This window comes from Miniopterus schreibersii (genome assembly GCF_964146895.1).
Source record: "Miniopterus schreibersii genome assembly, chromosome: 16".
In the NCBI taxonomy this organism is placed as follows: Eukaryota; Metazoa; Chordata; class Mammalia; order Chiroptera; family Miniopteridae; genus Miniopterus; species Miniopterus schreibersii.
Genome location: NC_138116.1, coordinates 2,920,978 through 2,934,748, shown reverse-complemented (window position 1 = coordinate 2,934,748; position 13,771 = coordinate 2,920,978). Strand labels below are relative to the sequence as shown.

The 13,771-nt window shown below is 61.6% G+C and overlaps 1 protein-coding gene across 1 annotated transcript; it reads right to left on the bottom strand.

Moving 5' to 3' along the window:
• Nucleotides 1-1,931: 1,931 nt before the first annotated feature.
• On the bottom strand, nt 1,932-12,093 carry CYGB (cytoglobin). The gene is made up of 4 exons (XM_081161746.1): nt 11,559-12,093; nt 5,834-6,065; nt 5,378-5,541; nt 1,932-3,192 (listed from the first exon to the last, which is right to left on the bottom strand). Exons 1-4 carry the CDS (start codon nt 11,699-11,701, stop codon nt 3,153-3,155), a joined length of 579 nt encoding a protein of 192 aa, XP_081017872.1. The 5' UTR covers nt 11,702-12,093; the 3' UTR covers nt 1,932-3,152.
• Nucleotides 12,094-13,771: the final 1,678 nt, after the last annotated feature.

Here is a 13,771-nt window from a genome sequence, read left to right as displayed (position 1 = left end):
AGGAAGGTCGGGTCCCCCAAGCACAGGCTGGGGCTTCCCAGGTGAGGGTCCCACTGTGGCCAGCAGGGGTCGCTGTGGGACCACACTGCCAGGACCGCTTGGTGGGGAAGGAGCCGCAGACTGGGGGGGGGGGGCGTTCCTGACACCCCATTGCTCGCAGCCTGAGCACACCAGGGGGAGCTGGCCCAGTTGCTCAGCGCTTCCGTAACAAGTCTATCCCTGAGTATAGAGCACAAAACAGAAGACCAAGCAGTGCTCACCTCCCCTGTAGCCCCCTGCACCCAGCCCGCAGCCCACTGGGGGACACCTGGATCCCTGCCTCCTGCCTAGCTCAGGTCTGGGGTGAATCATTAATTGCCAATGTCCTCTCTGGAGGATGGGGAGTGGGGAGAACCCTTCTCAAGGGCAGCATTCCAGAACGATACCAGTTTTGGCTGGTTCAGTGGCCCCTACACCATTCTTAAGCCAACTGCAGGGAAATTGGGGAGGGGATCTTTCTTCCCAGAAACTATCCCCCACTCCTGACTTCGGAAGCCCCTTCTGTCACAGTCCCCATGTCCCCGGCCCCCACCCCCTCTGGCTCTGGTTCAGCCTCAGCTCACCTGCCCGTGAGGCCCAGGACCTGGCAGGGCTCCTGGGTTGCTTCTACTTCCCTTGCCCTTGCCCTCTGCCTCCTGAGATCGCCCTGTTCATTCACCTCCCTGCCTCTTCCTTCCTCTGTCCCCTCTCTCTCAAGACTCGTGGCTCATCTGGCCCAGTCCACCCTTTCTTCTCTTTCCATTCGCTGCTTCAGACAGCCGGCCACTCCCCTGAGCACCCCCATGTCCCCAGTACTGTGGCTACACCTTCCTCTTCCTGGCACCTGCCTTGCAGACCAGGCCTCATGTTCACTCCTGCTTTCAATTAGAGGTGACTGACTGCGGCTCAGACAGCCTGAGTGACCTGCCCAAGGTCCCACAGCATTGGAGGCGGTCGGACTCTGGGCCTGGCGCTCTGTCCTGGAGCGTGGCCTCCTGGAAGGGCTTTGCCCAGGCTGTCCTCTCCGTGCTGTGCTTGCGTCCCAGTCCGCACAGCTCACTCTTGGCCCGAGTACTGGTTTTGCTTTCTAAGAGTGGTATTTATTTATTTTTTGGATTTCTATTGTGTACCTCTGCTGTGCCAGGCCCAGGAGATGAAGGCGTAGCTTACATTCAGGGAGTCCGCCGTCTGGGAGACGAGACTTCCCCTGTGTGTCAGCTGAATCTTCCCAGGCAGCCAGCAGCCCTCCCAAGGGGCCCAGGCTGCTTCCTGCCTCTCCTGCAGCCCACCCGGGGGTGGTGACCTCCTGGTCCCTCCTCCGGGAGTTGCTGCTGCTGACTGTTGCCTCCAGCGTGCGTGCGTGGGGGCTGGGCAGGCCTGGCCAGGGCTGTGGGGTGCAGGATAGAGGGTTTGGGGAGGGGGTCTGGGAGCTGAGAGCTCAGGGAAGGTGCTGGGATTTAAGACTAAGCACATCCGCCAACACCCAAGGGAGGACCCATCGTATGGAACTCGAGCAGCAGGCCAGACGCTAGGCCCCGGAAGACAGGGGCCCTCGCTAGGACACTGGGACCAGCAGGGCCCTTCCTACTGAATCTCTCTTCCTTGATTCCTCCCTCCCTCAGCCTCTTCTCACCAGGGAGATTTCCAGAGCAACAGGTTAAAGCCCCCTGACTCCATTAAACAAGCAGACACCCTTCCTGGCTTCCCCCATCCCCCAATGCCCAGCCTCCTGCCCGGTGCTCCTCATTAAACAGATCAGGGCCCCTGACTCGGAGGGGGCCCCGACCAGCCAAGGCTGACACACAGGTTATGGGGGACCGAGGGGGAGGCTTCCAGGAAAGAGGCCAGACCCTGAACCGAGGAGGGAGACAGGCGAGGCAGATGGCAGGAGAAGAGTGAGCGAGGGGCACAGACACAGGAAGGAGTTTGTTTAATGACACGGCTGGGTCTGGTTACAAACATCAGAAACTACAAAAGGAGGGCAGGCAGTTCCACCGATGGCTGCATGAGGACAGGACAGGAGGGGACACAGGCACAACAGTCAGCAGCAAAACACCCTTGAGGACGACACACGTGACCAAGGGGCACACATGGGGTGGTCCCCAGCGACTCTGACTCAGGTGGATGGACAGGACGGACTGCTGCCCGCAGCCAGGAGGGGCAGGGAAGGGGGGCCCGGGCCCTCAGAGCTCCAGGGTGCGATGGAGGCCGCTGGTCTGGTCAATACCATCGGTCCCTCCTCCCGCCGGGGCTGTCTTGGTGACTAAGGCAGGTGGGGTCTCTTTACCACGGCCCCTTCCAGCGCAGGCACCCCGTCTGCAGCAAGGCAGGGAGCCACACACATCCTTTCGTAAGGGGGTGGGGGGAGTGAGGGGGAGAGCCAAACCCTTCTTGCCTAGAGGTGGAAAGCAGGAATGTGGGCAGCTGGTCTGAGAATGGGCTGTGTCACCCCAACCCTGCCCATGCAGGCCCTTGGGTCACCCCAACTCCGCCCCCAGACCCAGATCCTCTCTGTGCTGATGTGGGACCCCTGTCTCTGCCAGAACACTCTGTTCTCTGCCCAGAAGCGTGACCAGGGCCCCTCCCTGCCCCACACGCAGATGAGCGGAAATGAGGCCTCCTGTGGGCCTCTGGGCCCCGCAGATACACGTTATAGATATGTATGTATATATATATTTTTATATAGGTTGTATATAGAATATATCTGTATATATGGTAGATATGTGTGCGGAGATATTCTAGACAGGTGGCGTGGAGACCCTCATGCTGGCCGGGCAGATAGAAACGGGGTTGGTGTATCCTGCGGTGACTTCCAGACCTGGGCCCCGATTCCTGCCCGCTGCTCAGCTAGGGCTCCAACGGTGAGTAGAAAAGCTAAGAAGAGTGGGCCTGGCTCTTCAGGGAGGAAGGGTCCCCCACCCCCACAGGCCACCCGTGCCGACTGGGTCAGCATCCAGCGCCACCTCCCGGCGGCTCCAGGGGACTGTGGCTGAGGCAGAGGCCTCTTTCCAGGAAGACTCGTCAGGGGTTCCTCCAGCTTCCTTGGCACCCAGAAATGGAGGGTCAAGGAGGGTCTTCAGAACTTGGCCTTCTGCTCAAGGTGCTGCCGGGGATGGGGGAGAACAGAAGGGACCCTACGGCCCCGAAGAGGGAGAGGGCAGCGTGGCCGGTGGGCTGTGGACAAGAGATAGGAAATGGAACAACAGGTCACAAGGGGCACAGACTAGGACCAGGGAGCACGGGAGGCAGGGGACAGGCATCAGGGGACGAGAGACAGGCGGCAACCTGCTGAGACCCCGTGCGGTCCAGGGGAAAGCGGCCCAGGAGCCCCAAGTCTAGTTTCCCTTGTGCTGGGAGCCCGCTGTGTGACCTCAGGCAAGTCAGTCGGTTCCTCTGAACCCCAGATCTTTCTCTACAACATGGACTTGCCTAGCGCTATGAGAGTCGAGGGACATCAGCTGTGGGAAAGTGTGTCACAGACTGCAAAGAACCACGCAAACGTGAGCTCTCCGCTATCGATCTGGGCATGCGAGCTCTCGACCTGGCCCGTGTGGGTCCCCCTGCAGGCCACCCATAGGCATTCTCTGTACACACTGCCCTTTGCACTCACCACCACGCCCCGCCGCCTCCGCACCCACAAGCACGCACCCACACCCTTAGCCAGAGACAGCTCAATAAACAGTGGCGTCTGGCCCACCCCTGGGCCCTGATAAGAGGGACTGGACGGAGGCCTCCTACTGCTCCGCCCTGTTACTCCCTCCCAGCCTCTGAACCCACTGGGGCCTTGTTGAAAGGCAGAGTCTCCAGGATCTGGCCCGGGGGGTGAGGGGACAATCCCATGACAGCACAGGTAGGGAGGCAACCCAAATGCAAGGGACCCAGGTGGAGCAGGCCCCGGCCACTCTCTCCTGTAGCCATCACCTTTCAGTCCACAAGGAGACCAACGGGGCAGATGAGGTTTTGGCGGTTTCCTAATTCTTGGAGTTTGGTGAGATTTAAGTCCCAGGGCTCCAGCTGGGGCAAGAAAGGGGAGGGGACAGGGCTTAGTGTCGGGAAACGTGGCCATGTGTTTCTGATTCACTGGGGCTTGTGCTGGCCAGCTCTCCCCAGTCTCTCCAGGACCCTGTAAGAGCCCTTTTCTCTAGAAGCAGGAAGTCTTGTCTCCTGGCTGTAAACAAACTCATCTTTGGCTGCAAAGCCTGCCCCGGGAGAGGCGAGGCGTGGGAGGGCAAGCCCCTTCCCCCACTGACCCTCCCTGGCCTCTCTGGCCACCCCAGCTGCTCCCCTGGCTCTGCCAGCACCTCCCAGGGCAGGTAAATCTCTGCCTGCCTCCCATCCACCTGGGGTCTGGAGCAGACCAGGGCCCAGCTGTGCACATCTGGAGTTCCTGAGGACTCCGCTCTCCTGACGGGGGCGGGGTAGGGGAGCAGGGGAAGGCTGAGGCCAGTGTGGTCAGCGGACGGATGGACAGTCAGGAGGCCTGGCCTCCCAACGCTGCCCTGGGGGACCTTCTTCTTCCCAAGCTGCGCCCACCGGGAGGCCTGTGAGCAAGAAGTCCAGAGGTCCGAGGGCCAGCTCAGAGCCCAGGGAGGAGACGCCGCCTTTTCCATGGGAAACTGCTGGGAATGTTTCTCCACAGCGCGTGTCCTGAGCTGCTGGCTGACCCCTGCTTCCCATTCCCGCCTCTGCTCCTGCCTCCGCCTCTCCATTGAGCTCCCAGAGCCAGCTGCCCCTGGGGGCCCAGGGAGGCCGGAGTGTTCCCAGCCGCCACGTCTGGGGACCAGCCCTCCCCTCATGCTCCAAGTCAGCGAGTCAGCTGGAGTCACTGAGGCCGGCCACCCTCCTTGAGCCATCTCCCAGCCCTCACCCCAGAACTGGGAACCTGGCCTCTGGGGTCAGCCCAGAAGTAAACACGCCCGCTGATGTGCGTGAGAGTGACACCCACGCAGGGGCCTGGCCCTGCAGGCGTGTGCACTGGTCCTCGTGACTCTCCTGGCTCCAACCTTGTTGAGGCAGAGGTGGGAGAGAGTGCTGGTCAGCCTTAGGTGAAAACAGCCCCACGTGACCGGTGACCGGGGAGGAAATGGCCAGAACCGCCTGGTGGCCTCTGGGACCCATGAGCCAGCCTTCCCGCCAGGAACCTTCTGCCTTCTCTGTCTGGGGTGCTCTGGGGACTCCCTTGCTCTGGGGGTGGGGATCTGTGGGGGCTCACAGCCCTGCGCAGGCGGAAGCCCCAGACCCGGCCTCCTGGCAGCGCTCCTGCCCAGCACTCAGCCCTGTGCCCTGGGAGAGAGGGGAGACCAGGGGACAGGAGAGGACACGGCGGGGAGCTGCCCGGCCCACCCTCACCCCTCCTCACGTGGTGGCGTTGGGGACCTGCTGTACCCAGCCCACTTCCTTGTAGGCAGCGGTCACGTGGCTGTAGATGAGGCCACGCAGCTTGGCCCAGGCTCTCTGCGTCTCGGATGGAAAGTCATTGGCAAATTCCTCAGCGATCACCTCTAGAATGACCCCGGAGAGGATCTGGGGGCAAAGGGAGGAAGGGGGAGTCAGTGCCTGGGCTCCCTGCCCCCAAGACCCCCAGCACCCTTTCCCCAGCCGAGGAGGAGATTGTTCATAACATGGAAACCAGTGGCTTTCTAGACCCAGCCCCCCATCCTGCTGCCCCCCCACCCCCGTCACAGCCCAGCCAGGGGAGAGGCTGGGTGGCCCAGCGGTCACCTCCGATGTGCCGGTGAGCCCTCCCAGAGCCTGCGGGTGACCAGAGGGCCCTGGGGGCCTCTGGAGCAGGCAGGGTGGGTCTGGGCTGATGTACCTTGAAGTACACAGGCTCCACCTTGTGCTTGAGGGCATGGGCTTTGCCCACCAGGGCGAGCACAGAGGACACCTTCTCAGGGTCATGCAGGTTCTCCACGACTGTGTTGAGGGCGCCCATAACCCGGCAGGCATGCTTCCGCAGCTGCGGGCTCCGCTCCATTTCCAGGGGCTCCTTCATGTGCTTGAACTGGCTGAAGTACTGCTTGGCCGACGGGAAGTTCACGAAGAACCTGGTGGGAGGGAGAGGTGGGCGCTGAGGCAGGGGCTGCTGGGGCCCCACCCTGGAGTGGCCAGAACAAGGTGGGCGCTGGCTGGGAGAGGTAGGACCTACCCCAATAATTTTTTTATTTTTAAAAATATCTCTTTATTGATTTCAGAGAGAGGAAGGGAGAGAGAGAAAGAGAGAAACATTAGTGACGAGGGAGTCACTGATGGGCCGCCTCCCGCACGTCCCCGACTGGGGATGGAGCCCGCAACCCGGGCATGTGCCCTGACTTGGAATCGAACAGTGGTCTCCTGGATGCTAGGTCGATGCTCAACTGCTGAGCCACGCCCAGCCGGGCCCCAATAATTTTTAAAAAATATGTTTTTATTGATCTCAAAGAGAGAGGAAGGGAAAGAGAGAAACATCGATCGGCTGCCTCCTGCACGGCCCCACCAGGGATCCAGCCTGCAACCAGGGCATGTGCTCTGACGGGGAATTGAACCGGCGACCTTTTTGGTGTTTGGGACGACACCCAACCAACTGAGCCATACTGGCCAGGGCCCCAATAATTGTTTTCACCACCACGTGAGCCGTACCTCAAACACAGACCCTCCTGTGGCCAAGCTGGCTTACACGCGGCCCCTACCCCAGTCCCAGCCACGTCTATTGGCCGGACTTGCTGGGCCCGGCAGCTTCGCCTCCCGGCCTCCGCCTTCCTGGATTCTCGCCTCCTCTCCAGACCCACACGCCCTTCAAGGCCTGCTCCCCGCACGGCACGGCCGGGAGGGTGGGAGCTTTCGTCAGGAACCACGGGTCAGTGTGACCTCGGGCAAGCTATTTAACTTTCTGGCCCTCCGTTTCCCCCTCCGTGAAATGACACCATCGTTCCTATCTCTGAGTTGTTGGGAAGGTGAAGCGAGAAGCTGCGCGTGGGGTCCTCACAGCGTGGACGCGGCCCGGGAGGTGGCAGCGGGCAGTGCCATGGTCAGGCCGTTCTCTGTAAGCGGTGAACCCGGGCTCGCTGCTGGCTGCGCTCGGGTCTCCCGGCCAACGGGGTGGGGGGGTGAGGCTCAGTCTTTCTCCTCCCAGCTCCGTCTCTACCCCCCACCCTGCCTCCCCCCTCAGCCGCAGTAAATGCCAGTTGGTTGGTTTAATTAAAGATCGCGGTTGACTCTACCTGCCCGGCGTGGCTCTGTCGTTGCTGTGCACCTTTACGTGCCTCTCCCCTCTCCAGCCAGCCTGTGCACTTCTTGGGGCAGAGCCCAGGTCTTCCCGACTCGAGCCCCCCCCCCCCCCCCCCCGTTTATCTGAAGTTACCACTCTCATCCCGTCACTCAGGCTCAGCAACACGCGGCGGCTTCCGCTGCTTACCGGACAGCCGCAGCTCAGCCTGGCATTCCAGCCGCCCACGGGCGTGCCCACACCCACTTCTGCAACGTCCTGTCCACATTCCCCTATTCTGGGCCATCTCCCTTCAGCCCAACATCTTCTCTCGCCCTTGGCAGAAGCCCTGGGACGCCCGAGCCTTCCCTACACTCATCGGAATGCCCTCCCCGGGTCAGACGTCCTCGCCCTGAGCGCCCAGGCTGGCCCAGCGCCGCTGTTTCCCCTCAGGCCCATTAGTGGGTTCCCTGCCACCTTTTACTGGGTCCCACAGCCCAAGGGCAGAGCTGGGTCTCTTGCACCCTCTGGCCCGTCACCCTGGTCCTGGGCCTGGCGGTCTGCAAGGTGATGCTGACAACCACCAGGGCTGGACACCATGGGAGGTACATGCACAGACTCAGTGAGAACTTAGAACTTAGCTGAAGCCTCAGAAAATGCATGGGGTGTCTTGGGCCTGGTGTTTTTTCAGGTTGTTTCATATTTTGGAGTGTCCCCCTTTGTGATCGGAGGGCTGATAATTTGCCCGAACAGCACTCGGGCCAGAGGTGGTCTCAGACTTGAGGGCTAGAACAGAAAGGGCAGCTGGCCCTGGCCGTCCCAGCGGAGAGGCTGCTGGCGGGGGAGTGACCAGGACATGGGCCATGTGGAGACCAGGCCAAGTGTGACCTTGGGCAAAGGACTTCACAACCGCCTGTCTGCAGAAGTGTGAGAGGAAGCCCTCCTGCTCACCCCTTCACAGACATGCTGGTGAGGACAGCCGGGGCGACGAAGACTGAAAACACACTGAATTTTTTCTGGAGAAGGGTTGTGATGAAGGACAAATATGAAAAACCCAATCCTTAAGTGGGGGTTTCAGACTCTGGGGTTTTACACTGCCATAGAAATAATGGTTTCTATTTGCCTGGTGCGTTACAATGTGCAAAGCATCTCCACCTATTATTTCATTTAAATATCACAACTAAGTGCCCTGCCGGGCATGGCTCAGCGATTGAGCATCGACCTATGATCCAGGAGATCACGGTTCAATTCCTGGTCAGGGCACAGGCCCGGGGTTGCGGGTTCAATCCCCAGTGGGGGGTGTGCAGGAGGCAGCCGATCAATGACTCTCTCATCATTGATGTTTCTCTCTCTCTCTCCCCCTCTCCCTTCCTCTCTCTGAAATCAATAAAGATATTGAATAAATAAATGAAAATAAATATCACAACTAAGCAGTTATTACATCCATCTTACGGAGAAGGGAATATATTTATTGAGCATTTATTATGTGATTGCATTAATCCTTGCAACACTCTGCCAAGCTTTGGCACTGTTTATCCCCACCTCCTGGATTAGGAATTGATGCCCAAGGTTTCCCAGGGAAGTTGATGGGAGGGCCGGGAAGGGGCCTGGCAGTCCCTGCCTTAATAGATTTCCCCCCTACTGCGGTGTGCTGGTGGTGGTGGGGTGGCCTGGGACCCAGGTTAGTCTCTTGCCTCAATACCTAGCACCAGATTATGGCCCTGAGGACCAACAGTCGCAGAGGCCCTCCTCCTGAGCCAGGGGAGTCTAGGGGCCACGTGCTCTGCTCCTTCATCCTGGCTCCACTCCCTAGCCCCTCGGTGTTTACTCCCGAGCCTCCCATCTGGGCCTGTGCTGCCCAGGAGAAGCCTCAGCCGCCAGCTTGGGGAGTTTCTCAGCTCCCAGAGGCATCTGGGCTTCCAGGAGAGCCTGAAATAGGCTTGTCTGAGTGTGAGGGGGAAGGCCGCAGAGCTACAACTGGGAGGGCAGCCTCCCTGGAACATGGGTGTTCCCTCTCCATCTCCTGTCTCCTTACAGCAGGGAGTGGAGGTGTGGGGTCTGGCTCAGACGGCCAGGTAGCTCCTCCATGGCCACCAGCATTGTGGCTGCTAACTCCTGGGGTGGGGGTGGGGGGCTCAGGGATGCCTCTGGCCTTAGGCCAGTGGGGAGGGAGAAGGTGAGGGTGATGGGCAGAGGGCTAGTGTCTCAGGCTCTCACTGGGGCCCGTCCTTGTGGCAATGTGTGGGAAGATCAAAGGGGTTGTGACAAAACTGAGGGGCATAGGATCTGGGGGGGTGCTTTGGGACACTTGAGAAGCTTACCAGTTTTGCCCTTACTCCCCTTTAACAACCCCCAAATGGCCAGGTCCTGGGGCAGAGAGCAGGAGAAAAAGGAAAGAAGGCTGGGGGGACTTGGGGGGCAGGGAGGAGCTGGGTCAGGTTCTCCAGGGCTGGGCTGGGCTCTGGTCAACACAGGGCTGGGGTCAGGTGAAATGTGGGGGGGGGTCCCCAGCAGGCCAGCTCTAATTGCTATCTCAGGCCTTGTCAGATTAAGTGCCAGCCTGTCTCTGAGGTAAACACCTCCCCCAGCCCCGCTGCAGCCCCCTCGAAGAGTCAGGAATGGGGCGCTAGAGGGATGCTGAGAGAGAGAGAACCTTTCCCAGAACTCAGACTCTCTGGAAACAACCCAGCCCTCAGGGTCCAGTTCCTTCCCCTGTAGCCCCCACTCCTGGAGAGGCTGGGTGGTACCCCAGGAGTCAGATCTTGGACATATCCCCTGCATGTTTCACTAGCAAAGGGCATGGGGATGCACAAAGAATCCTGGGGACTCTGTCTCATTTCCTCTCGGTGACCCCTGGGTGCCCCTGCCTGGTGCATCCTGAAGCCTGGGGGGCCCTGTGCTTGCACAAGGCTGAGCAGCCCTCCAGGGAGGAGAGGGGGGAGGCATCTGGTGCGTCTGGGACTCCTCTGCCCGCGGGGTGATTGTGTGGGTGCTCCCATGAGCGTGGGCGCGGATCTGCGCCTCTGAATGTCTGATGGCTTTGGGACCTGAAATCCCCTCCTAGCTTCCCCGCGCCCCCTGGGAGCTGCCGAAATAGCTGCCCCTTCCTCAGGACTCCTCCAACTCCTCAAGAGTGCTTCTTGCTGTTTTTCCTCCCAAGTCTGTCTCTTCGCTGGAATCAGGGCATATCAATATAGAGCTGGGTAGGTCCCGGGTTGGGGGGGGAGGCAGAGGGAGAGAGTGTAGGGGAGCCAGAGGAGCCACAGACCGGACCAGGACTGGGCGACGGCATGCACGTCAGCTGTCCTTTCCCCAGCGAGGTTTCACCCATCTTCAAATAAGGAGACTGCCCTGCTCTGCCCTAGATTTGCTAGCTTCCCTCTGCCAAGGGCAGGAGTTTGAGGGTGACTGTGGTCTGGGGACTCTCTGCATCACCCCCAGGGACTCGCACTTGTGGGAAGTGAGCACAGATCTGTAGCCAGTTACCAGCATGTGGGGCTTGGGGACACTTTACAGGAATAGTGTGAGCACTGGGATGTATGTGGGTGAAGACTAGTGTCACTGTGTGTGGGGGGGGGTCCCTCCGAGGCATGTGGTCTCTGAATGACCCCTCTGAGCCCAGACACTTGGCCTGTCCTACCCAGGTGGCGGGTTCAGGGTGGGGCCTGTCTCCGGTAGCTTCTCCCCTTCTCTCCGATGGAACTCAGCAGGGACAGTTCCCTGGGGACTCTGCTCCTGGCTCACCTGTGCCTCACCTGGGCGCTCGCTGCTGGCCCACTCCCGTGGGGCAGGCAGGGACCTGCTGGGAAGCCTGACCTCGGCCCCTTTCCCTTCTGACCTCTATTTTCTTGCCCTGTTCTTCCAAGAGGCTCTGAATTCTTTCAAGGGGGTGAGCTGGAGAGAGGGCTCTGCTCCTCTTTGTTCCGCTCACAGGCCGAGCCTCAGTTTTCCCTTCTCTAGAATGGGGAGCCCCCCCCCCAAGCCCCCTTTGAAGGGTTAGTGAAATGTGTGTCCTAGTGTCTGGGCTCGGCTGGGTGCTGGGGTCGTGGGTGAGGGAGGCATGACTGGCTGAGCTTGGAGTTCTGAGGCCAGCGAGGGGAGGGGACGGAGGTGCCCCCCCGCCCCCCACCTCAACTGGTTCCTAGTTCCTGGTGAGCCCCGCGCCCAGAGCCAGGGAGGGCTCAACCTGAGCTCTGCCCACCCAAGGCGCCCCACGCTGCCCGCACCCGCCTGCGGGCCTGGCCCCAACCGCATCTGGGGAGCTGGCGCCCGAGCTGGGACCCGGGCCGAGCCCGCCCCTGCCCGGAGCCTCCGCCGCCCCCCCCCCCGGGCCCGGCGGGGCCGGGGCGACACCTACCTCACCAGGATGGCCACCCCCACGTCCTCGCAGTTGGCATAGAGCCGGGCCCACGTAGCCTGCACCGCCTTCCTCTCCGCCTCGGACAGCTCCTCGCTCCGGTCCCTGCGCTCAATCTCCATCTCGCCCGGCACTTTCTCCATGAGCAGCACCAAGCCCGGCCCGGCTTCGCTCGGCGGCGGGGGGGCGCGGGGCGCGGGGCCCGGCACCGGCTGCGTGCGCGGCGGGCGGGCGGGCGAGGGGCAGAGCGCGCCGGAGGGAGGGAGCGTGTCTGTGTGCGCCGCGCGCGCGTGTGTGTGTGTGTGTCTGCGCGCAGGGTGTATGTGCGGGGGGCGGGGGACCGCGAGCGGGGGGCGGGGATGTGGTCGGATGAAAAAATGTTAAAAAAACAAATCCGCTCCGAACCCCCCACCCCGCGTCCCTGAGCCAGTTCCTGCAAGGTGAAGGCTGGGCAGGGTCGGGGAGGCGGGGCAGGCGCCCTGCCGCCCGCCCGCGCGCCCCGGGGCCGGGACCCCACGGAGTTTGGCCGCGGGGCGGGGCCGAGGCGTGGGTGTGGCGGCTGCGCTGGGTGGTCCCGGGAGGAGGGGCGGTCACGCGGCGCGGGCGGCGCTGGCCGCTCAGGAGCGCGCGGGCGGGCGCGGGTCTGGGGGCGCCGGGTCCCGGCTCGCGCTGCGGTCAGAGTCGGGACGCGTGCGTGCCTGCACCCTTCACGCTGCGGGGAGCGGACCCAAAGCCATACGCCTCCAGGCATGTGCGAGCCCCTCGGGCTGCGCCGAGGTCCCGTCCGAGCTCCCGCTGCCTCCCGGCCTCTCCCGAGCCAGCCGCTGGGGCCGCGGCGCCGCGCCCGGAGTTCGGGACCCGGGGCTGTGGACGGTTAGGTCGGGAGCCCCCTCCCTGCGCCCGCGCCTTAGTGGAGACCCCCGCTGTGCGGATGCAGACCGCTGTCAAACTTGAGCGCCCGAGGCCCCTGCCCCCGTGTAAACACCCGCGTAGTCGGAAAGAAGTCCCTGGGTGGCGTATTAATGACACAAGCTGGCAACAACCAGGCATTGCCCCGAATTCAGGGCTGGGCAAACCAGACGTGGGTCAAGAAGTCTTGGGGAGGCCCAGGCTGCTGGAGACATCTCAGCCACCAAGGCCCCTCTCAGGGAGGGGCTCTGGGTGGAGGAGACAAATTTGTCCTGGGGCCCTGCCCGGGGAGATGTGAGTGCTGTTGGACCAGAGGTGGGGACCGTGCCTCTGAGAGCCAGGTCCCACCTCTGACTCCCGGTGGCAGCCGATGCCAGGCGGGCTGCAGGGGTTGCAGCACCTCTCCTGAACCATGGGAGGACTTCCCGGGTGTGTCCAGTTTTCCCCAAGGCTCCCTGGTGACCCTTCTCAAGACTGTGCGTCCCACTGCTCAAGTATTGCAAGAGGTTGGCTCTCTTGTTCAACTTCGGCTTATGTGTTTTTTTAAATTCCCATTTCAAAGCAGAGAGCCCGAGTACAGCCCCAGCTCCTTATCCCTCGGGGTTCAGGCGCCTCACTGGAACCTGGGCAGGGGGGCCTCTGGACGCTGCCTCCATCTCAACTGAGGGAAGGAAAATCTAGCCTTGGAGGGTGATGGAGAGAGGGTGGGTTCCGTTTCTTACATCACTCTCAGGTCCACGTCCTCACTTCGGTCTCCCTGCGTGGCCTTCGTTGCACCCGCCTGGGCCAAGACCGAGCCCGCTGCACTGGGCCACCTCCCGGAACTCCTCGGACAGCTTCCCAAAGCCAGGGCGGAGGCCTTCCCACTGGCTGCCCAAGGAGTTTCACCAGGATGTGGGAAGAAAGCAGAAGAAATCTCATTTCTGTTTATCTCCATCTTTACAAGTTTTGTGTGTGTCTGTGGTGCAGGCCCTGTTTGCCCAGTAGCGCAGTATGTGATTTATACGTGATGCATAGGTCTGTTTCGTGAGTGTACACTTAGACTCTGCCTGTGAAGGAGGAGGGGCTGCCCAGAGGGCAGAGCTGAGCTGGCCTCCCTCCCACTCCTCCTCCCCTCCTGATGCCTCCCCGTGATGTCACTGCCCTGCTGCCACTCAACTTCCGGTTGCTGGGGCATGCCCTGTGCTTTCGAAGTCTGCTGCCCTGGCAGGGTCTGTCTGAGGGCCCACCTCCCTTGAGCACCTGCAAATTCAGATGCCCCCAGCTCCTCTTTGAAGCTCCCCCTGATGCCTACAACTCCCAAA